The sequence below is a fragment of the Clarias gariepinus genome, chromosome 4 (genome assembly GCF_024256425.1).
Source record: "Clarias gariepinus isolate MV-2021 ecotype Netherlands chromosome 4, CGAR_prim_01v2, whole genome shotgun sequence".
NCBI classification, from domain to species: domain Eukaryota; kingdom Metazoa; phylum Chordata; class Actinopteri; order Siluriformes; family Clariidae; genus Clarias; species Clarias gariepinus.
The window spans coordinates 17714994-17737541 of record NC_071103.1 but is presented as its reverse complement, the minus strand read 5'-3'; the positions used below and the strand labels follow the sequence as shown (position 1 = coordinate 17737541).

At 36.4% G+C, this 22548-nt stretch overlaps 1 protein-coding gene across 3 annotated transcripts; it reads right to left on the bottom strand.

The window, feature by feature from the left end:
* Positions 1–66: 66 nt before the first annotated feature.
* On the bottom strand, positions 67–13839 carry phf20l1 (PHD finger protein 20 like 1). 3 transcript variants are annotated; one of them, XM_053494847.1, is made up of 24 exons: positions 13722–13839; positions 12555–12690; positions 12271–12442; positions 11729–11824; positions 11024–11114; positions 10854–10942; positions 9292–9457; positions 9065–9190; positions 8872–8924; positions 8516–8738; positions 7487–7621; positions 6912–7097; positions 6699–6758; positions 6295–6585; positions 5839–6051; positions 5556–5612; positions 5360–5461; positions 4796–4939; positions 4494–4678; positions 3475–3574; positions 3121–3316; positions 2206–2455; positions 1810–1975; positions 67–1431 (listed from the first exon to the last, which is right to left on the bottom strand). In XM_053494847.1, exons 2-24 carry the CDS (start codon positions 12635–12637, stop codon positions 1289–1291), a joined length of 3327 nt encoding a protein of 1108 aa, XP_053350822.1. In that variant the 5' UTR covers positions 12638–12690; positions 13722–13839; the 3' UTR covers positions 67–1288. The 3 variants fall into 3 exon arrangements, with proteins under 3 accessions (XP_053350822.1, XP_053350823.1, XP_053350824.1); XM_053494848.1 differs by having other exon boundaries at positions 9292–9454; XM_053494849.1 differs by lacking the exon at positions 11729–11824.
* Positions 13840–22548: the final 8709 nt, after the last annotated feature.

Here is a 22548-nt window from a genome sequence, read left to right as displayed (position 1 = left end):
GCACAGTAAAGCAGGTATGTAAACAGTGGTCAGTACTACATAGTGAGAAAAAAATAGTAAAGTAAATAGTGAGAATATCTTTTATTGAATACATAAAGTTAGTTGCATCAATATTTTAAATAAACTCTAATGTACAGCTGGTATCTCATCAAAATCAACTCAGATCTAGACACTTTTATACAGATTAATATAAATGTTGAATAAACAAACATGTTCAAGTATATATTGTCCTGCTAGGCCTCGTTTACTTTTCTGTTCTTTACAGTACATAGAAGCATTATATACATTGAATGTAATTTATTGTTAAATGCATTTACCTTCAGCTCCAACCTAGCTTACTACACTGGGGGCAAAATGACACTCAAAAGCTCTCAAAAGCAAAACCTTGGATAATAGGATTCTAACAGCAGAAGATGAAAAAGGGTATATGCCCATTCTGGACTAGCTGCCTGAACCAAATTATTTGTTTGAATGAATTGCTCAGCAGCACATCATCAAGGCTAACTAGTACTGCAAACAACCAATTAATTATTTTAAAATAATGTGGACACTGCCACAGGAAATCTCCAAACATGCGTTGAAGGTTATTTAATTCTTAAAATTATGCGGTGGCAGTTTAGCCTGTGTGGGTCTTAGGAAACTGGTTCAAAGAAATTCTACGTACCTGGTATTTCTAAAGCAATTTAATCCTTAAAAGTGTTAAAAAAAAAAAAAAAAAAAAAAAGCAGAGAAACATCACAGTCTTCCAAATACATTTCCTTAACACAAACACACACAGCATTTAAGGACCATACTTTTTTAACTTCTTTGAGACCAACAAAAACTGTAAGGATGAATCGGTTTTAAATATTCTGTTATGACAGAATCTGTGGGTCTTTCTGTGAAGTATTATTTTGAAAAACATTTATAACAAAGAAAACACCACTTTGCTCATGTATTTTTTTTATTTTTGAAAGATATTTTAATTCTCTGCTGATGGCGAGTGGTGCAAGTAAACATACCATGTTGATCTGCATAAGCTGATAATGTGAACATTGTCCTTTTCTTCATGCACTGTTGAGATCGTAAGCACTTGAACACTGCATGGTTTAGATCTTTATTTGGAACACAGGTCTTGCTTGTCCTATGATTCTCTTAATTCTCACCAGGGGAAAAAAGCCATTGTACAGAATCATCACATGCACTGTGCATAAGGATCTGCAAGTATGTGCTTTTGTGGCCTAAAGGTCCTCACAAACACACCCACAAGCACAGCCCTTAAGTGTTTTCCTCCAACCTGTGACCATGCTCACACAGAGCACATTGTGCTCATCTGTTGCACTTTCCCCAAGTCCATCAGCAGCTGTTTCATTCGCCATTTAAGCTGAGGCAGTCTGGCCAAAGGATCCGGAGGCTCCAGTTCTCCCGTGAAATCCAACCAGCTCTCCAACACTGAACCCAAAGCGGGAGCAGGATCAGAAATGAAACATTTATTTAGTAGTTGTCAAGGTAAAAAAATATATATTTTTGCATTAATTATGTGCCTGAAAATAAGTCAGAAAACCCACAAGTGGACTGTTTGTGCAAAAAGTGTGGCAGGTAGGTTAACCATATAGTTGGCCTTAATGATTACTGCACAAAAAGGTAGGAATACACAATAAAATGAATCACACACTAATACAGTCAATATCTCAAGTAAAATTAAGAGTAACATTCAACCTCAACAAAAACATGTGAAACTCATGCAAACATGTAGGACATCCTGTCCTAATGCACAGAGAACATTTACAGAAATATCTATTATTGTAGAAAATGTATTGGCAACCTCACCATCTAGCTCTTTCTCAATGAGATCCATGCGGCCAGCCACCTGGTTCTGAACGTCTTCGATGTGTGTGAGGAGGTTCATCTGCCATTGTAGACAGTTTCTGGCCTGCTCCACCTGACCTGAGCTGCTCTCGCTCACACAACCAGACAATGAGATGGCACTGCTCACCTGCACCCACACATAGAGAGCATTCAGACTTTAGAATGGAAGCCATTTCAGTTTGCCCAGTTTTAACAGTAGCATCTGGTGTGATGTTTACATTTAACACAAAGTTGTAAAACAATACATTCATAGGGAAAAAACGTCATACCCTGAGCGTGTGTGCGCATGCATTAGTGTGAAAAATTAACTTTGGATACTTTAATAACTTCTAGCTCACCAGTGATCATGAAACTAACCTCCTCTTCCTTTGGTACAAATGACAGTGTCTGAGAGCCAGCCTGGAAGCCCTGCTCATGTTTGTGTTGGTGGCCCGTGCCTGAAGGCTTTTGGTAGCTGTGCTCACTGGCAATATAGGTTTCAGGATTTAAGTTCTGGTTGACTCGCTGCTGAAACGTGATGCAGTCTGGAACTCCGCCCATAGGTTGGTCCTCGTCAGAGTTTACCCAAGAACGAGCCCACAAATGTAAACTGGGGTTGTGTTTATTCCTTTGGAGTAGAAATTGATGTTAGAAAACAAGCTTATATGATTCAAAAGTAAGAAGAATTGCTGGGGTTAGAGTAACCAATCACTACAAAACAAACAAAGCTTTTTACTCAATTCTTTCTATTTGGTCAAACAAATGCTAAATAGTTAGATAGCACTGGATTTCTTAACTTAAGTTAGAACTAGAGCTACATCCAAAAAGAGCAGTTTAATTGGCTGGGAGAAAAGGTGCAACTCTAAGAATTTATGTATTTTTTGTATCCTGTACACATTCCCCCTTGTTTCTTGTACATTCTGTTTTGTAACTTGTAATAGTGCCCCCTAGTGCATACCTTTACATTGTGCATTTGTTTGTATAAGGGTTTATTGCCATATCAGCTTTACAGAATTTCATGGCAGACACATATTAAACATTCAACTTATTTATATGACCCAATATAATATTATGTTATAAATATAATGTAAGGGATTTAAAGGGTGGTGGATTTTTTAAATAAATAAAATTAATCATACATTATGTGTAAACAGACACCTTTGCAAACATCTACAAATGGTGATCAAACATGCCTGCAGAAATACAAAGAACTTTTACAGTTTACCAACAATGCTTTCTCAGTTTTGTTTGTTTGCCTCTTATTCACACAGACTCAGTAATAATTCCTCTTACTGTAAAATGTCCATCTTGAGCTGTAGGCCATGAAGCACCTTTTTAACACTGTAGACATCAGCCAGTAACTGATGGGTAGCCACAATCTTCTTAGCGTTTTGATGTGAGTAGTTCTCCGTAAGTAAGGATAAGCCGTACATGTGACCCTTATACAGCCAGTCTTTATCGTGACGATATTTGGCGCTCCATCTTTGTCCTTATATACCAACAAATTATTTTATATTATTGAAAACATCTTTATTATGACACCTATAAGAAGTCAAGTGGTGAATTTTGTCCTAATTTACTCACATACATTTCTGTATTTTTTTTTTTTGTTTGTTGTGTAGGTGCACATGTGGGAGGTTTATTTACCTGGTGGGTCTCTACAGATGTAGCAAATATACTGTTCAGGTATACTGTCCTCAAGCAGTCCCATACACACACTATGCTGCCAGCACATACACTCCTCACACTGAAGGAGGGGAAAAACAATGCATCAAGTGCACATAACTGACAGAATTACTTAATCTAGCCAAAGACACATTTTAAACAGAATAAAAAAACAATGATAAATACTTCAAAAGGATGAACACGTACATAGAATTCACTTTTAGTATTTAGCAGCTTTCCTAAAAATAGTGTATAAGCCTGCAGCTCAGAAGATTTTCAAGGTCATGATAAGTTAACAAGTCTTGAGCTTAAAATATTCAGGGAGGATCTTCAAAACACACACTACAGGCTCAGATCTCCCTCTAGTGACACTTTTAAACAAGAACAAAATCTTTTCCATAAGCTATTCACAAGGATATGTGACTTCCCTTACTATGATATACGATTGAATCCATAACTACTGGACAGGGTCACAAATAATAATAATAATAATAGATTGATTAATAGTACTTAGTTAGTAACCTGGTAATCCAGTGTAAGGTGTAAGCCTTAAGTTTCCATAAATAGGAAAATAAAATTATATATATAATATCTATCTATCTATATATATATATATATATATATATATATATATATATATATATATATATATAGAGAGAGAGAGAGAGAGAGAGAGAGAGAGAGAGAAAGAGAGAGAGAGAGAGAGAGAGAGTGAGAAAGATACGTTTCACCCGCTGTTGATGGAGGCGCAGTCGCACATCTAAGGGAAATTATTTATTTATATATATATATATATATATATATATATATATATATATATATATATATACACACACATTTTTTTTTGTGGTTATTGCAAACCTGATAAATTTAGATTTTTACATATTTTCTCTCTTCATACACATTTCCCTAATGTCCTTTTTGATTTGTAGAGCTGCGACAATGACCATTGTAAAAAAAATATATATATATTTAACTGACTTGACTTTACACATGCCCACCTGAATCATAAAGCCATTCTCTTCATCCATTTCACAAATGCAACGGACAATCTCGTTGGCAGATTCGTCTTCCTCATCCTGGAAATCCTCCATTGTGAGAGAGTCCAGATCCTGGTTGTATTCATCACCACTAAACAGCAGAGACTCTGTGGTGGAGTCCTCTAAGAAGTCAATGTCAGATAGGTCTGGAAAGACATAAACAGTTTGAGAATTAAAGTGTTTGAGAAAAATCAAACAGTTGTTAAGCACTAGAAAACTTTTTACTGTTTTTGGCTTCACGTTAAAAAAATCTAAATACTCACTCTCTCCTGTGAGGTCGACTGACAGTATGGCACGAGGAAACTGGAAGGCTGAGTGTTTAGTAAAGGAGCTAGAGGAAGAGCGATGAAGTAAATATGTGGATCTCTCCAAGTAAGACATGGAAGTGTCTTCCATATCAGAGTAACCTGGGTGAAGATGACAAGCATTAAACCTTTGCACAAATGCTTCTGCAGTAGTTTGGATGTTTCTTTCTCTAATCCTTAATAAGCTTATGGATTGTTTAACGATATGACAGTAAGTGTAAAGGTATGTTGGCAATGCCTAAAAGGTCCTTTATGCTAAGATCCAACTTGAAAATAAAAATGACAAATCCAACTGTTACGGATTTTCCAAACCTTTGCACATCAACTTTCCTCAGCTGAAGTAATTTTATCAGATTAAATACTTTAAACATAAACAGTCTGACATTTGATGCTTTTTTTATTCAACCTTGATCTGTGCATAATACTGTACACAACACATTTAAATATAAACAATAAAACTGGACATCAAAAAAATAAAAATTAAAATCTAGAATCCCTTTAAATATTAGACAGATGTCTTACAGTACTGCTTGGATTTCTTCTTCTTCTTTTTCTTTTTCTTCTGTTTGAGTTTGAAAGGGTCTTTTTCTTTTCTATCTCTGCGTTCTTTATCCCTCTTTTTCCCTGACAAAGGAAGCAACATTTCATTAAATTATGGAGAAGGTGTAAGAAGATAAGTTCTTTCAACACAAAAACACAGCAGACCAAAGGAGCTTACCGATAAGCTGGCATTTCTCTTCTATTTTGAATTTCCTTTCAGGTTTCATACATAGTCCTGGGGGGAAAAGTTTCACATAAAACACTTAAGTGAGAGTGCTTATGTCTGCTGCAAACTATCACAGCTAGAGAGTGGTAAGCCATAACAGTTATTACTGTGAAGGGAGTGACATCACAAGAATCATGCCACCAAGCACAACTAAATATATATTGAACTGTACATTGTTATGCACATTTTAGATCTGTGAAATGTTCATAGCTCACGGTCTGTGCCTAATACAAACCTTGATCCAGATGTTTGTCCTTTTCAGTGACCCTCTTGAAGATCTTATCATTAAAAGTCTCGTAAGCCTTTTCTCTGGGAAAAGGGGGCAGTGAGACTTCAGTGCTGTCTGAGCTGACAGAGGCAGACGAATGCTTTTTCCTACAAAACTTTGGGGGCTTCAGACAAGAGCCAGCACAGTCCAGCTGTAACATCTGTCCCTGAGAAGACAAAGCTATAAAAAAGGAATGACAATGTTAAGCCCTTTGGTTGTCTCAAGCACAAAAAAACACTTACAGAAGTATTAGAATCACTATACACTGAATACATTAGCTGATATAATTTACTACTGCACTGTTATGTATTCTGGCTCTAAAAGTTTTACATAGATAAAGACAGAAAGTCATTTATTAGGCTTTTAACAAAACAAAAAGACAAGAGTTTACGTATATATTTCCCAAAATATATTTGCACATACAGGAGGATGTGGAGACTGTCCTGCGCCTTTTGCTGTCGGGTATCTCAACTAGGCTGCTCGTGGGTACAGAAGTAGATGTGGCCCTGGTGCGACCTCCTCTTTCAGGTGAACATATTTCACTCTCCAGCTCTTTCTCATTATTGTGGTAATATTTAAGATGGTAATCCAGCAGCTTGGCTTTGCGAAAGGCTTTAGAGCAGCCTGGAATTTGACATTTGAACTTATTGTGGTCCAGGTCAACCAGAGACTCATTAGGAGACATGGGGTCATCGGATCGCTTGGTATTTATTACTGCAACAAAAATGGTAAGGAATCAAATTTAACTTAAAACAACTGTGATGCAAGAGAAAATGATCAAATTGACTCCTTTGAAGTTTATATTTAATGTGAATTTTATTACATACTGGGCTCTCTGGCATGTCTGTTGGGTTTATGGGTTCTGGAAGCAGTTTTCTGACCAGGAGCTAAAGCGAAAACGATAGAGACAAAGCATAGGTCTAAATAATATTATCTTATATTTATAATAACATAACTGACTTAACGTGACAATCAATATTTAATATTAACTTTTTGAATCATAACTCTAAACTTTCATTCCATTCTTCCACTTCCATTACCTGCTACAACAGTTGGCAATCTCTCTGCCACTAACGTATGACTGACAAGCAACACGTCAGGCATTCCTTCTTTGTCAGGAACTGCAGACTGAGCAGGTCCAGGAGATGGAACAGAAGACGGCGGAGTACCTGTGACTGGTCTGCTTAAAGAGGATTCAGCAGTCACCAAGCAACTATTATCAGCACCTGAAGAACAGAATACTTCATTAAGTAACGGAAATACATGGAAATAACAGACAAAAAAATTTTTGAACAAAAAAAGATGACTTAATTTTTCTTATCCATTTTACTACAGATAGCACTGAAGCTGATTTCTAGTAGAAAGGTGAAAATGATCAACCACTACTGTCTTTGACATCAGTGTCACTTGTCAAAAGACATAGTCTCATAAAATTAAAGACATCCTGAAGATGTTTTTATAAAGTCAGTGGCATTGGTGCATCATTAAAAAGTACAGCACATTTTAATGTTTTAAAATAGGACAATCCTGACACAGGTGACATCATAATGCCTTATTTGATCCAATAGGCAAATGTTGTTGTTTTTTTCGTTGTGCGTGTCATGAATTCTCATACCTGCTCTCTGACTGCTGTCAGTCGGTTGTGTGGTGGGGTTTGAATCCCGGCTGGATGGTGAGGGTGGGAAGGTTGGGTCAGAGGAAGTTGCCAGACGCTGAGATCTTCTGCGCCTTTGAGGCGAGTTTGACGTGGCTACATTGACAGAAAAAGAAAAAGACAAGAGGTTATTATAACAGCACAAGGGGTTTGAATCTGAAATACAATTCTGAAAGCACATGTACAGTTAAACCTTGGATTGCGAACATAATTCATTCTGGAAGTGCGCTTGTATATCAACATACTCGTATATCAAAGCAAATTTCTCCATAAGAAATAATGGAAACACTGACGATTTGTTCCACAGCACAAAAATATTCGCATAACAATAGTTAATACAAAATATTAAGTAAAAATAAAGCAAATTAACATGCTCTTTACCTTTGAAAATATCGTGCCTTATGTGAGATAAGAGAAAAGAGGGAGGGGGCCACACGCATGCACACATACACACAGAATCACTGCTCTCTGTCTGGTTACTGGAATCTTCTTTTTGCGTGAATTTAACAAGAAACCTCCCTGATGACATTTGCTTTTTTTTTACATTACTCTGGATTAGAGCGACTGCCAAATGCCTAAATGTAAATGCTTTTGACCCTTTTTTTGGGATTTGCAGAAATGTGATGTTGCATTACATAAACAGATTTATGGCTCGCACTGGTACAGTCTTTTTAACCTTTTTGTTCACAAGGCTATTGTTGCAGTACAGTTAGTAAATAACAGTCACTACACTTGGACACAAAATATAAAAAAAATTTTACGCATGCGCACACATGGACACAATGTTATAGTAAAAAGTAAATTTGCGCAAGGATGTTGACTATATGACTACATGCACTATATGACTATAGTGCATGTACATGGAGACTAAGGATGGAATGAATCAATCTCTCTCACACTTGCATTGCTGTTTTCATGATGTGTCTGGTCATCATGGCTTCACATTTGTTTACTAAAATGAATGGAAATAGACTTTTTGGATTTACCCACCTGTGTGTGCATCTGAGAGGGTGTGAATGGAGCCGGGTGAGGGTTTAGACTCTGCAGCTGTACTTGTGCTCAAGCTGCTGATGGTCGATTCTCCAGAATCATGCTTTAGTCTACAAGAGCGAGAGGGTCCTGGGGGTGTGTTGGGAACAGATGCAGGATGCCTTTGTGTTACAGCAGACTGCGACGGCTCCTCACCAGGGCAAGTTTCAGCTGTTGGAGTGCTCTATGAAGAACAACACATATAAAATTAATTCAATGGCAAAGTTAATGCTGCAGCATTAGCATGGTAAAAAAAAAAAGTGCTTTAACAAAATAAACTAGAAGTAACTAGAAGGAAAATCAATTCTACATCATACCTGCGATGCTAAGGGAAGATCTTCTCTGCTGTCACTCTCATTTTTGGCACAAGCTACAATGACAAGTGATCCAAAGCATAAATTAAATAACCATGTACTTTACTTAACAGAAATACATAAGCTGTAAGGTAATCATTTAAAATTAAAACTTGATATAACGTTAACGTGACATATTTAAGTAGGGTGATTCTACCTGCTGTTTTGCTGTGGCGAGCTTTTTTCACACTGCTAAAACTACCTTGTCTGCTGCTTCTTTTTTTTCTTTTAGCCATCTCAAGCTCCTCAGAAGATGGCTTACAGTCTTCCTCATCAGAAGAGCCTTAACAGGGAAAGAAGACAGTTTTGTAATTATTATGTACAGTATAGCCAATGCTAAATTATTACACAATAATTCTTAATAGACTAATAAACACTTAATACCTAGTCTGTCAGAATCAGCGTTGTTATCCTCCTCATTGAGTTCATCAAGCCTGGGCTCTGTTCTGTCCTCCCTGTCTTTGTTGCTGTTGGCACTGGTGCGAGGCCTACAGGCTCCCTTACTCTTGGCAGCAGCTGTGGCTGCCTTCACGAGGGCAATCCAATCCTGCTTCATACACATAACATGTCCATGTTCATGGCAAAGATTAAAAGCAGCCACAACATAGGGGGAACACTAAGGCAGTGTTTTTTTTATTAACATTTCTTGGAAGGGGATAATTAGCACACAATACATGTAGATTCAAATATTTACGGAAAGAAAGTGTACAAAGATTAATTTAAGATGACAATTAACATAGGTGGTAATTGGAACATGTATAAAAATGTGTTATTACTTCACTTTAAAATAATGTTTTACTCACAGAAGACTTCATTAGGAACTCCTGCACACTTACTAATTCATTGGATATTTGAATTCATTCAATTATCTAATCAGCCAATTGTGTCGCAGAAGTACAATGCATAATAGTCATGCAGACACAATTTAGCAGCTTCAGTTAATCCTAAAATCAACCATCTGAATAGAGAAAATGTGATCTGAATAATTTAATCCATGGCTGGTTCCTAACTGGCTGGTTTGAGTATTTCTAAACTGTTAATTTTCTGATATTTTCACCCACACCAGTGCCTAGGGCTTATTCAAAATGGTGCAGTAAAGAAAAACATCTAGTAAGCAGAAGTTCTGTGGATGGAAGTACCTTATTGGTTTAATGGAGGATGGTCAGATTGGTTTGAGCTGACAGAAAGGCTATAGTCACTTAAATAACCACAACTATGGTGAGCAGACAAGCATCTGGAAACACGTTTAACCATTAGGCAAATAGGCAACAAGAGCAAAAGTGACCCAATCAAGTTCTACTTTTGTCAGCCAGAAACAGAAAGCTGAGGCTGCAGTTGGCACAGGCTCTCAAAACCTGGACAGTTGAAGACTGGTGAAACATATCTGGTCTAATGAATCTCAATATCCTCTGAGGCACACAGATGGCAGGGTCATAGCTAGGATCCAACCGCATGGATCCACAGACCAATAAGAGTGCCTTTGAAAAATGTGCAGTAATTTTACGAAGAAGTGAGATAGTATAGTGTTCCTAATAAAGTGCTTTATGAATGTACAAAATTATTATTATTATTATTATTTAAATACCAGCAATATCTCAAAAAAGATGTATCGTGCCATTATTTATCAAATTACTAAAATTATATATTATTGCCCAGAACTAGGACCCACTTTGGATACACACACAAAACATACAATGAATATTATTTTCACTGTCAAAACATTTACCTGCACCAAAAAGATTTGAGGTAACTGAGCAAACCCAACATATGATGTGAAAAAGGAATTTTATTAAAAATAAGTGTTGATTTCTTGTCAGTTTTGAAAATGTATCTACATAGAGGCAAGTCCTTGGAAATTATTTTAAGGAGTCAATAAAAGGTGTTATAAAATAAATAAATCTCTCTGTGAAAGCATTATCATACAAACATCTTAAAAAGTCTCTTACTTGTCCTTTGGCATCTTCTGGCATGGATTTAATGTGGATTCGTTTCACACAGCGAATCACTCCATCATAAAATTGGACCGTGTAGGTTCCTGTGAATACGGACATTTTTAGGCAGGCTCTAGCAGATTTATTTGATAAAGTAGCACGAGACACATGAAAATGACACTTGCCCTCTTTGTTGATGCTTTCAATCTTGGCAGGATAATAGCGGCAATCTGTCCATCGGGCAAGAACTTCTTCACCACCTTTCAATTCCTGTAACTGGAGGACATATACATGATTATTTAAAGAAACAGCTTTATTACTTTGCTTATCACATTTGATAAAAATTCACAGGTTTTCAGTACTAACAGCAAAATCTGAAAGCAATTACATCAGTGATTATGGTAAAAACAGAAACAGCAGAAATAGTTCTAACTAAACAGTATCCATAACATTATCAAACATTACTACATAGGTATTATCCTGATTAGATGTGCAGAACAATCTAATTCTAAATGATTAACTTTTAATAAAACGCTGCTATCTGTAATAAGATTAAAAACACAAACACGTGAAATAAATATGGAAACTGCCTGATACGTACGTCAGCTATCACTAACTGATCTTGCTGACCTGCTGGGGCAAAATGGAATAACGCGTAACCTGTACTCTACCACTGTGAACAAGCATTTCCATGCAATTTCAAAGCCAGCTTGACCATTATGAATGGATGTAATGACATCAAATGGGATAGTAAAACAAATCGCGCTGGCCTTAATATTTGTTTCTACAATTATGCAGCTGATGGAGGGGAGAAAAAAAAAAAAAACAGTGATGAGACAAGCAGTTATTAGAAAGACAGATCTAAGCAGATCTGCAGTTGATGTGGGTACTTGTCTCTGGTGTGCCATGTCTTTTTGGTCCTCTGTGTTCTCTGTACATCCAGGAAGCTCACGCAGGCGAGATGATCTCATCTCACCGAGTCTCTCCTGGTAGAAATGTTTGCAAAACAAAACAATATTTCAATTAACAATCTCATTAACAAATGGTTAATGAGACTAAGGAACACGTATTCTCATCTGCATAATCAAATGGTAATTTAACCCTTATCCAATTTATGATCAAACTCCTAGATTTCCAAAACATTTCCAATCATTCATAAAAGCTAAATTCTTTCTGACTGTCCTGGACTTTGCGTAATGAAAACTATAATCTACTGTCAGGCCACTGCTAAAAACAAACGACTAACGCAGACTTATTGCAAGCAAGAAACCAACAAGACCAGGTTAAATTGTGGAAGTAAGCTTTTACTAGTCAACCAGCATGGTCACTAAATTGATTGAGTTAAGCTGTTTTTCTGCCTATTTCAGTGTAATCTATAGCGCATACAAACGATTTACTTCATAAAAAAAAAAAAAAAAAAAAAAAAACATACAGTAACGTCTTCCTCTTCTTTCAGCCCCTCTTTACGCAGCGTGGCTCGGTCTAGCGGACGTAGCCTGTTACTGTCCCATAAAATCCACTCATCATATCTGTGGCTCCAGCGATCAAAATGGACAAGCATTTTCCCTTCATCATAGTCAATCTTCTCTATTCGTGAAGGGTACCTTCAGGGTTGGGGTAGAAAGAGAGGAGAAAAAAAAAACATGTAATCTCTACATTACACTATATGCACTGCATTATTTTATTTATTTTTTTTTATTTTTTTTTACAATTTACCATTTCTGTAAATAGTCTTGAGCTTCCACTCTGGCTCCAACTTCAAATGTAATTCCAGGCCTGTTTGGAGGTTTCTTACTCATGTTCGAGGCGATCTACGTAACGCTTTCTCAGGACACACACACGCTCTCGCCTCCTGCACATAAACAAATTATTAGGTTAAAAAGGAAGTGAAAGGTGACCTTTGATTTGAATAAGGATACTGCATATGCAGTGAATACAGTTTAGGAGTGCTGACTACATATAGAGAGAAATGACTAGATATTCAGCTTCAGTGTGTGTGTGTTAAACACTTTCCACAAAATGACAAATAATGACAATAATGAATTAAACAGCTGTCATAACTTAAAATATACTGACTTGGTTTCAGCAAACAACAACAAAACTTTTAATACAAATTAACATGCACTCCAAAGTAAGGCCTGGTTTTACGTGCAGAATAAGTTCCTGCTAGATGACAACGACTCATTTTATCAAACAGCTTGGTGTAGCGGTATTTTTTAATAATTTTCTTTTTAATCCATATTCACGGAAAGTTTGATAGCAAGACGTTAAAAAGTGGCTAGCTGGCGCAAGTAGCCAGCCAGCTAATATCATTTAGCATGCTAGCTACACTGCAGACAGATAATAGCGTATGCAGAAGGCTGAATTTTCTTTCAGCTGCAACTTTTACGGTCGACATTAAGACATTTCACATACATCCAGTGGCATTCGGTGTGTTTTATAATGACGGGTAAAAGGAAATACCTAAGCCCGTTCTGGTTTACGTTCGCTAGTTAGGAGCATTAACGTTAAACTTACCAGCTAGCTCACTGGCTAACGCTAGCCCTGCCGATATATGTTCACTTTTTTTTAGCCTGCACTCCTAATGGCTCGTTAGTCAGTCTGGGTGATTATTACCAGACATATATTGTGGTTAGAATCCGTACAGATATGAACAGTTAAAACAGCAGAGGTGAATAAAGCCAGTGGCCATCCTAAACGCTGAGACTAAACCAGCTGATCTAAAGCGCTTCCAGGGAATTAAACTGTAACATTATGTGCAAAAAAAATAAATGACAGGCCACTTTTTTGTCATTCATTATACAGTAACGCTAGCTATGAAAATCATTAGTAGTCCTGTGTTGCTCAATTCACATGATTTAAATAAAATGCTCTTGGCTTTACCTTGGAAACTTCATTGAGTGTTTAGCTACTGTTTCCTAAACTGCTGTCTCTTCATTCTTCTGTTCAAAGACATTTTAAACCCTAAACCAGCTAGCTAACCCAAACAGGGGGCGTCTGCACGTACGGCAACCTCTGGAATGACGCAATACGCACAGGTCACGTGAGGACCGACGCACGTTCGAACGTAGTCTTTTTTTAACCCAGTGTGTGTGTTTTTTAAATAACAAGTAACGCAGAATGAAGCAGAAAATACAGAAGTGTGTGCTGATATCTATTATACAGAGAAATATCGTTTTTTTTAGATAAAACTCAAAACCAATAAATGAAATTGAAAAAAGATATTCAAAATAAGTAAAAAGAAAAAAGTTTGCATACATGCGGAGTAGTACTAAAAAAGACAAAACAAAATGTCACTGAAATAATAATAACTAAAATATATAATTTATTGCTTTCACAAAATTAGCAGGAGATTTCATGAACAATAAACTTGTAAACTTTCATTATTAATATTATTAATTCCAGTACAGGGTTAAAGGGGCCTGGAGCCTATGGGCACAGGGTGGGATAGACCGTGGACAGGGTGCCAATCCCTCACATAGCACACACAACCGGTAATTTGAAAATGCCAATTAACACAATCAGCATGTATTTGAACTGTAGTAGCAAACCAGAGCACCTGGAGGAAACCCACCAAGCACAGGGAGAACATGCAAACTACATGCACACAGACCCAAAGCAAGAATAACACCATTGACCCTGCAAGTGCCAGGCCACTGTTCTACTAAGTCATTATGCCATCGTGCCGCCATATTATTATTATTATTATTATTGGGGATAGTCTTTATTTATAAAGAAACATTATTAGGCCCCCTGCCTTTTTTCCTCGTTTTTTTATGTTTAACTAACTACTTTATCCCTTTGCTCTTACAAACAGTAAAAAGCAACACATTTTAAACATATAATAGAAATATATTTTAGAAAACAAGCTTTATTTGAATTAATTCCCAGTGTGCTATGCTAGTGCGCAAAAATTTATTAACTTAAAGGAAATCCCCCAGCAAAATGCAGCTATTGTGAAATTTTTGGGATGTACAGTAATTAGTCATTTCAGTAGGATGGGAAAAATACTGTTCTTAACATAAGGATGTAATTTTTTTTTTATATTGTGTGGACTTTTTAATGTCTCTACCTCTTACGTCTCTTTTTGTTCTATGTGATATATCCATAAACAATCCCTTGCTGCACTGCTTCACTCTATATATGGTAAAGTTTCCTGTGGCCCGCCGGAGCCCTTTTGTCTAACAGGAATATGCTAATGTGCCTCCTATTGTCTGCCTGTCTCCAGGTCTCCATACAATTAACTCCCTTTGTTCTCCATGGGACATGCTAAATACCGTTGTACCATTTTAGCAGATTAAAGTGACACAAGGCACGTGGCTGAAAAACTTTAATACTCCATCTCTCCTGTGAATAAATAAGAGAGATTTTTTTATTTAAATTCATGTATGTTTGTCTGCTGAACACATCAAGCAACAATTCTTCCTTTATTTAAATTTAACTTAACAAATGGTTAATGTTAGAGCTAGTTTATGTGGTTAGACCCTTAAGCATATGCTATAATGTCATATTAATGAGAAAACCAGTTGAATCCAGCCTAGATGTAGTAAATACGGCAGGCATAGGGTGAAACCTTGGCAGAGACTTAAATAATATTCTTAGTAATACAAGAGATGACCAGGAGAGTAGTGTTGATATGAATCCTAAAGCTTTGGAAACCTGTCTGAGCAGAACATACAGATGAGGAGAATAATAATTTGGAGAGACTAAAAAAATTAAATGTTGCTGCATTAGAGTTAAATCAAATAATTTTCTACTGGCATTTCTAGCTGATAATAGTCAAACTGCATCATAGGTAATGCAGAATACCATTAAGAAAATGTGCCAAATGCACTTTTTGAACTAGTTATTGTATGGCAGGCTATATTTTGTTTTCCAGGTGAATGCCAATGTCAGTGCAGATTGTCAATGGGAAAGTATAGTATATGGTTGGGTCCATAGGTATGTAGGCAGTGGCTTTTTTTAATTTATCTTTTTCTTTCTTTTTTTGTGATTACACACAACTCTTGAAGAAATGTAATTGCACATCACAGGTAAAATTAAAACTATGCTTTCCACTTACTGAAGACAAAATTGAAAGCTTGAATTGCAAACTGCAAATAATTTCCATCCAAGTACTAAAACCAAACCTTTGATTTATAATTTTGTTTATTTGTTCAGTTAATTGTAAGCTTGTGAAAATGAAGGGACTATGAAAAAAAATCGCTGTCATTCCTAAATGGTTAACGCAATATTTTTTAAACATATATATATATATATATCAAGCCTAATTTCAAATCCATTGTAAAATTACAAAAATACAAAACAATTGTGTCACTATACAAATGCACATATCTGACTGTAGTAGCATGCACTGCAGAAACCTCTCACTACAAAGATGAATACACAAGAAGAAAAGACGCAATATTTTCAGATGAGTCATTCTTTACTCTTAAATAGCTGGTAAATGCATGTAGGTTGTACACGACGTGAATAGTAAAGGTCTAACGGTTTAAACCCTCTAATGAATTGGTACAGTGATTTTTAAGCAGTAATGGGCATTTTAAATTGATGTGTTAGACAGCACTCTGTGGCATCATCAAAACAACAATATTACTGGGAATATTGTTTAAATGAATGGTGTTTATACCTCAAGTACAGCTCCAGAGACTTTTATGTAAGCCAAAGCACAGTGCAGTTGTTTTGTCACCTGCCTGTACATTACTCCAGTTAACAATATCACATGTGCACCAATTTGTCTTTAAGCTGGTTAAGCTCTTAAAGATTATGGCCCTCCAAACAAAGGTTCAACTCTCTCAAATCAGTCCCCATGATTATTGCAGTCATATATTCCCTCTTTGTGAGTTTGACGATCATATTTCATGTTTTGTCAATACTAAGGAGCGAGTTGCACCCTGCTGTAAGAAGTTTAATCTGTTTTCGTGTACTCATAAGCAATCCCGATTATGTTTGATTCATGCTGTGCAACAGATCTGAGCTTAATGATGGTGCCGAATGCTCAGTGAACATCCCATTTTGTTAGTGCAGAACACAAATTGATACAAGTTCAATGATTTAGTTTAATGATTTAGACCACACTTGATATATACCATAGCGAGGCATTTAAATAGGTAGATGATATAGGGAATATTGTTGCCATTATCTTTCACTTCTACCAACTATTCCGGGGTCCGGTTCGATTGCCGCCTCGAGTCTGTGTGCATTTTGCACGTTCTGTACCCTTGTGCCCTCGTGGGATAGACTCCAGGCTCCCTGTAATCCTCTATACAGGATAAAGCGGTGAGAGTGAGTGCAGAATTTAAAAGTGTAATTATACTAACAAAAAAAAGTTAATTATTAGATATGTACTGTAATAGGTCTAAATGTTCATTTTCCGGTTTACTATAGTATGTTATTGGTAGGTCTCCACCATGACATGTTCAGCTCTCATGTTCCAATGTTCCACCTCAGAAGCATGATCTGTAGATGTGGCTTTCTAGGAATTCTGCACAGTTGCTGCCTGTGCACTTTTTCCATATTCTACAGGGCTATCTTTTACACACACACACACACACACACACACAGTGGTATGAGTGTGGCTGTCATCTCTGAACACCTGTCCTGTTGGTTAGATGAGTGAAATAAAACACTATTTACGTAGGTTAAACATTGGATAACCGCCAGTGTTCCCTTCCATTTGGAACGAGCACTGAACAGACAGGAGCAATGTAAGAAGGTTACAGAAAAACACTGGCTATGTACAATAGTATTTATTTTACATACTGCAACTTTGTTGAAGGTTTAGGTGTGTATGTGTTTATGACACAGCAAGCTGACCATCCAACAGCTTTACAAATAACCAACCTGTGGCTATAGGTACATGTGGTGACCCTGTGTTTTATTCTTTTTTATTTCAGATTGATCATTCCTATTGATTGTTAGACTGTGGCTTTGCTCGTGTTGGCTTGGTTTTCCTGTCACATGCATTATAGATATGAATTTCTGCTGAAAAGGTTTTCTAACTTTATGGTGGTTATAGAAATTTAATGCCAGACAAAGTTTTTTTTTTATCTTTGCACTGTGCTATCTTGTTGCCTGAATTAGAAGATCTGTACTGCAGCTGATCCTAGTTATTCAGCCACAGTTTTGGTTTGGTAGTGAGGACACCTTTTTAGTTATGGTGACATACTTTATTATATACAGCATGACGGATTCCTGGCCAGTGTACTGAAACTGTCCAAACACTCCTAATTCCCTATATAATTCCCTCCTATAATTCCCAGTACAATGGTAGCAGAAAGGGTAGTAATGTAGGTCTGTAGGATTGCCTTATACTGTAGGTCTTGTAAATATTTGTCTACACTTCATTTTGCTTTTCCCATTTGCTGGGTACATGTCATGGTGATGAAACTTGGGAAATCTAAAAAAAAGTTTGAACAGTGTCTGCCGGGTTCTTGGTAATCATTGCATCATGGTGTCATGCTCAAGTGTCCTTTGTGTACATGATGTATTACTGACTTGTAGACCCATTTATTAATTGTTCTATTTTGCACATACTGTAGCGCTGTGTTACATTAAAAAGAACTTTACTATGATCAGATTACACTCAACTTTCTGAATATACAAATAGTGTTAAGTGACTTTAAAGATGACTGGCCGTACAAGCAACCCAGAACGTCTCTAAATGCAAAAATATTTATCTTTCAGAAAAATTTTTCAATAATATTTTTTCAGATATATTGCAAAATGTAGGGTATTTCAAACCATTCCAGCTCTGTCTGTTCAATACCTGTAGAACCTGTTTGGCTATAGGTCACATGTGTCTTCAAATAATTGTTCCATAAGCATCTACCATTATATTAATATATGTAATATAAGTTTATTTTGGCTTCGAGTTTCTTTTTCATTCTCATAAAGTAATAGAAAGCAATCATGTGCCATATTATTATTATTATTATTATTATTATTATTATTATTATGATTATTATTATGATTATTATTATTATTATTATTATTATTATTATTATTATTATTATTTACTAATTAAGTGACACAAAAATATTACCTGTATGCCCTTTGTGGGAGGGACATTTTTTTAAAAATAGCTTTTTCTGTAGCATTGGGTAAAACACTGGCATCTTTTATTTCCAGGATTCAATATCATAAATAGCATATTTATGATAACCAGTCTGTCAATAAATGATAGTAAAAAAAAAAAGCCTATAAACATAAATGTTCAGGTTAGACATCACAGAAGTGCTCAAATTCATAAATCAAAACGCTGGTCGGTTTGGCAATTGAATGCTGTGCACTTTACAATGCTTTTGGTAAAGTTTTATCCCTCTAAATGTATTTAATACACAATTAGCATCACAGCTAAATTACTGTATAGAAAATTTATTAATAGGATATTAATGTTATTATTTTAATATTGAATATTGTACCAGAATATGCCATACACATATTTAGACAAATAAAGATAGTGATCTAGTTCCGTGAAGGTTTGTTTTTGTGCTTTTCATTGGTGAATATAGAAAAAAAAATCATTTGTCAGAATACTACTGCTACTAATATTTGAGCCACACCAAATGAAAATGAATTATTATTATTATTATTATTATTATTATTATTATTATTATGATAATTGTTTAAGTCAGAGATCATGACTATAACATGTTGATATGACACAATCCTAAGCCCTTATTGAATCTTCATGCTCCACTGAAACAGTGATTTGCAGAGAGCCTCGGTTGGATCACACGTCTCTCTCACTCGCCCAGCATTCAGTGAACACACTTTGAGGAATTGCTATGGCAACTGGTTGCTATGGGTGATATGACACTACCACACACTCATCTGGTGGGGGGAGAGGGAGTTGCACAACAAAAGCCAGGAATACAAGCAAGGAACAGAAGCAATTATTTTGATTCCTGAATGAAACAAGGGACTGCGTTAAAAAGTTGAGAAGACGTATGGCTTCAGGCAGGGAGTCATAATGGATGCTGAGACTTTCGCAGTTTATTTCTGGTGTCCATCTGCTTGCCTCTGACGGATCTATTTTAGCTGCCTCTCCACAACAGGTAAGTGCATTCCAAACTGCTACTGATATGGACCACTAAGCTCCCATCCACATAACTCCATAAATGTATGAGCCAGAGACAAGATATTCGCTTATATAAGAAAAATAAATAAATCAAATGCACATGAATAGTATATATATATCAATCTGAAAATGCACAAGATAAGTCACTCCCTAAAGTGATGCATGTACAATATAATGCTGTTAACAGAAAAATGAAAAAATGTATGTGACTTTTACTGGCTCTTTTTTTTTTTTTTTGCTAAGTAAATATGTGTAGGCATAATATAACGTGGAATTAAATTAACTGTAATTCCATTTTATACATATGTAATTAGTTATTAATGATTAGTTAAAGAGTTACAGGTGCGGCACATGCAAAATGCTCCTACATTATAAAATCGTAAAATTTCGCAGGGAGTGCCGGGTCTATTATTGGGTACTGACATCAAAGAAGTGTACCGTTGTAGGGTCACCACCCTTCAGTGGAGCTGGTTATTTTGACGTATGCGATTATGAAAATACCAGCCCACATTTCATGCTATTTTACAGAATTTTAAGCTGTTTATTTAAAATGACTTGATGTGTTCCATGATGTTTAGATATACAGGGCTAGTGTCACTGTGGATATTTATGCACTGAATGAAACCTGATTGTTTATACTAATATATAATAATGATTGTAAGTGTTTACAATACGATACATCTAAATTCATAGCAATACATGCTGAACATAACCAGGCATCTGACATTAGATATATGCTTGCCATGTCTTGTACAGTAGATGAGCCTTGTGCTTTCACCCAGAGAAAATATTTATGTAATACCAGCTTTCCTATGTTATTTTTAAACTTGCAGTATTGTTTTAAAGCATACTGGGTACAGCAGTAAGGAGGATGGGGTATGACATGACACATTCTATTTATAGTTCAAATTATTTTATTTATTTGTACATTCGAAATCTATATAATTTTTTCCAAAATGAAACTCCTGCCATGTTTTTATAGTGCTTAGCAATTTCTATAAAAGAAATAATGAATGAATCTAAGTTAATGGTATTAAAATGCTTCTGACAGGAAACTTGTTGAATCCGAGACTCGACCTGATGGCTACATGCCCCTGAGGCCATAGTGAGGGAGGCTTTTGGGTTTCAGAGTGCATTGAGAAGCTGAGGATGGCGGAGCACCTCCACAGCAGCACGCTGTCTGCGTCTGGGGCCAATCAGCCCATCCCTTTCCTCACCCTTGAGCAAAAGGCAGCCTTCGTCTTTGTACTGCTCCTTTTCATTTTCCTAGGCCTGCTGATTGTGCGCTGTTTCCGAATTCTGCTGGATCCCTACAGCAGCATGCCTTCTTCCACATGGACAGACTATATGGAGAAAGACACATTTGACTATCGTATCGCCTGAGGGACTGCCTGGGCTTGGCCGGTCATGACGCCACATGATGGCTACCTCACAGTCTCCACCACAGAGTCGAATAACGCCTCCGTGCTGGTGGTGTATATATGGTGGCATGATGTCTCATTTTTGAAACAAAACAAAACGAATCAAATGTTCTAAATTACATTTCTTCCATTTATACATGTGGGAAAATTTACTGCCAGCACAATACCTCACATATTTCACCACAGCTGATAAGTGATGTCACCTCCAGGTTTCCTGAGAAGTATTAGCGATGACACACCCAGAGCTAAAACTAGCCAATTACTGTACCTGTCATAAGCAGTCTGGGTGAGCTATTTATCTCATATTGATGCAGTGTAAATTATAAATTCTCACAATGAGGGTAAACCACTACCTTTATAGAACCTAAAGTGCTTTGGTTTAGGGATTGTAAAATCTCCTGAGCTCTTTGTTGAGAAAGTCCTAAGCTTTTGGCCTTATGATTCAGTGTGTTTACAGAGCTGCCAGGAAAAAAAAAGACTGGCCTCATTGTTATTAAGCTAAATGTCAATCAATGTAATGACCAAGCAGCCTCTTTAGGCATCTGGATGAAAGCTTTGACAAGTTCCTCCTCTCTCACTATCTCTCACTCTTTTTCTGTCTTTTTCTCTCTCTGCAGTGTGCTTTAATAGGGTGTGTCTGATGTGGTACATATTGTTCAACAATATTTCCTAATTACAGAAACGAACTGTTCATTCAAATGGTGTGAATTCGCTGTTGTGCACAAGCTATCACTGCATTGGTGATTTTGCAAATGCTCTGTTGCAAAGCTGTGATTAGCTTAACTACATGTTTTTAAAAGAGATCCAGCTCACATAAACAAGAAATGTGTCAATGATGTGCAAAAGATATAAATTACCATTTCAGTGCCTGTATTTATTTAATTTTACTACCTGCTATTGATTTATAGTCTGTATAGTTAAGATTGTTCTGTTTGAAATTGTCACTCGAGGCATTTATTGCCACAGCACATTAAGCTCTAGCGTCAGGAATGACTAGTCATTATAATGCACATTGTGTGTGTGTGTGTGTATGTGTGTGTGTGTGTGTGCGTGTGTGTGTGTGTGCATGTGTGTTTGATAAATTAGGTACGTAGTACTGAGATACTCTTCAGAAAGACCATGTGCCATGTGGTTCACAAGTAGGTCTTGCATTTGATGTGCTTTTTATATTTGTTTCCAAATAAAGATAAATGTATTTCTCTCAAAT

Excerpts from the sequence above, each read along its gene's own strand:
- phf20l1 (XM_053494847.1), bottom strand. The coding sequence starts at position 12,637 with ATGAGTAAGAAACCTCCAAACAGGCCTGGAATTACATTTGAAGTTGGA. Across the intron at positions 8,925-9,064 it reads TCGCCACAGCAAAACAGCAG|CTTGTGCCAAAAATGAGAGT; the intron begins GTAGAATCACCC and ends TTGTCATTGTAG. Across the intron at positions 7,622-8,515 it reads CCTCTCAGATGCACACACAG|CCACGTCAAACTCGCCTCAA; the intron begins GTGGGTAAATCC and ends CTGTCAATGTAG.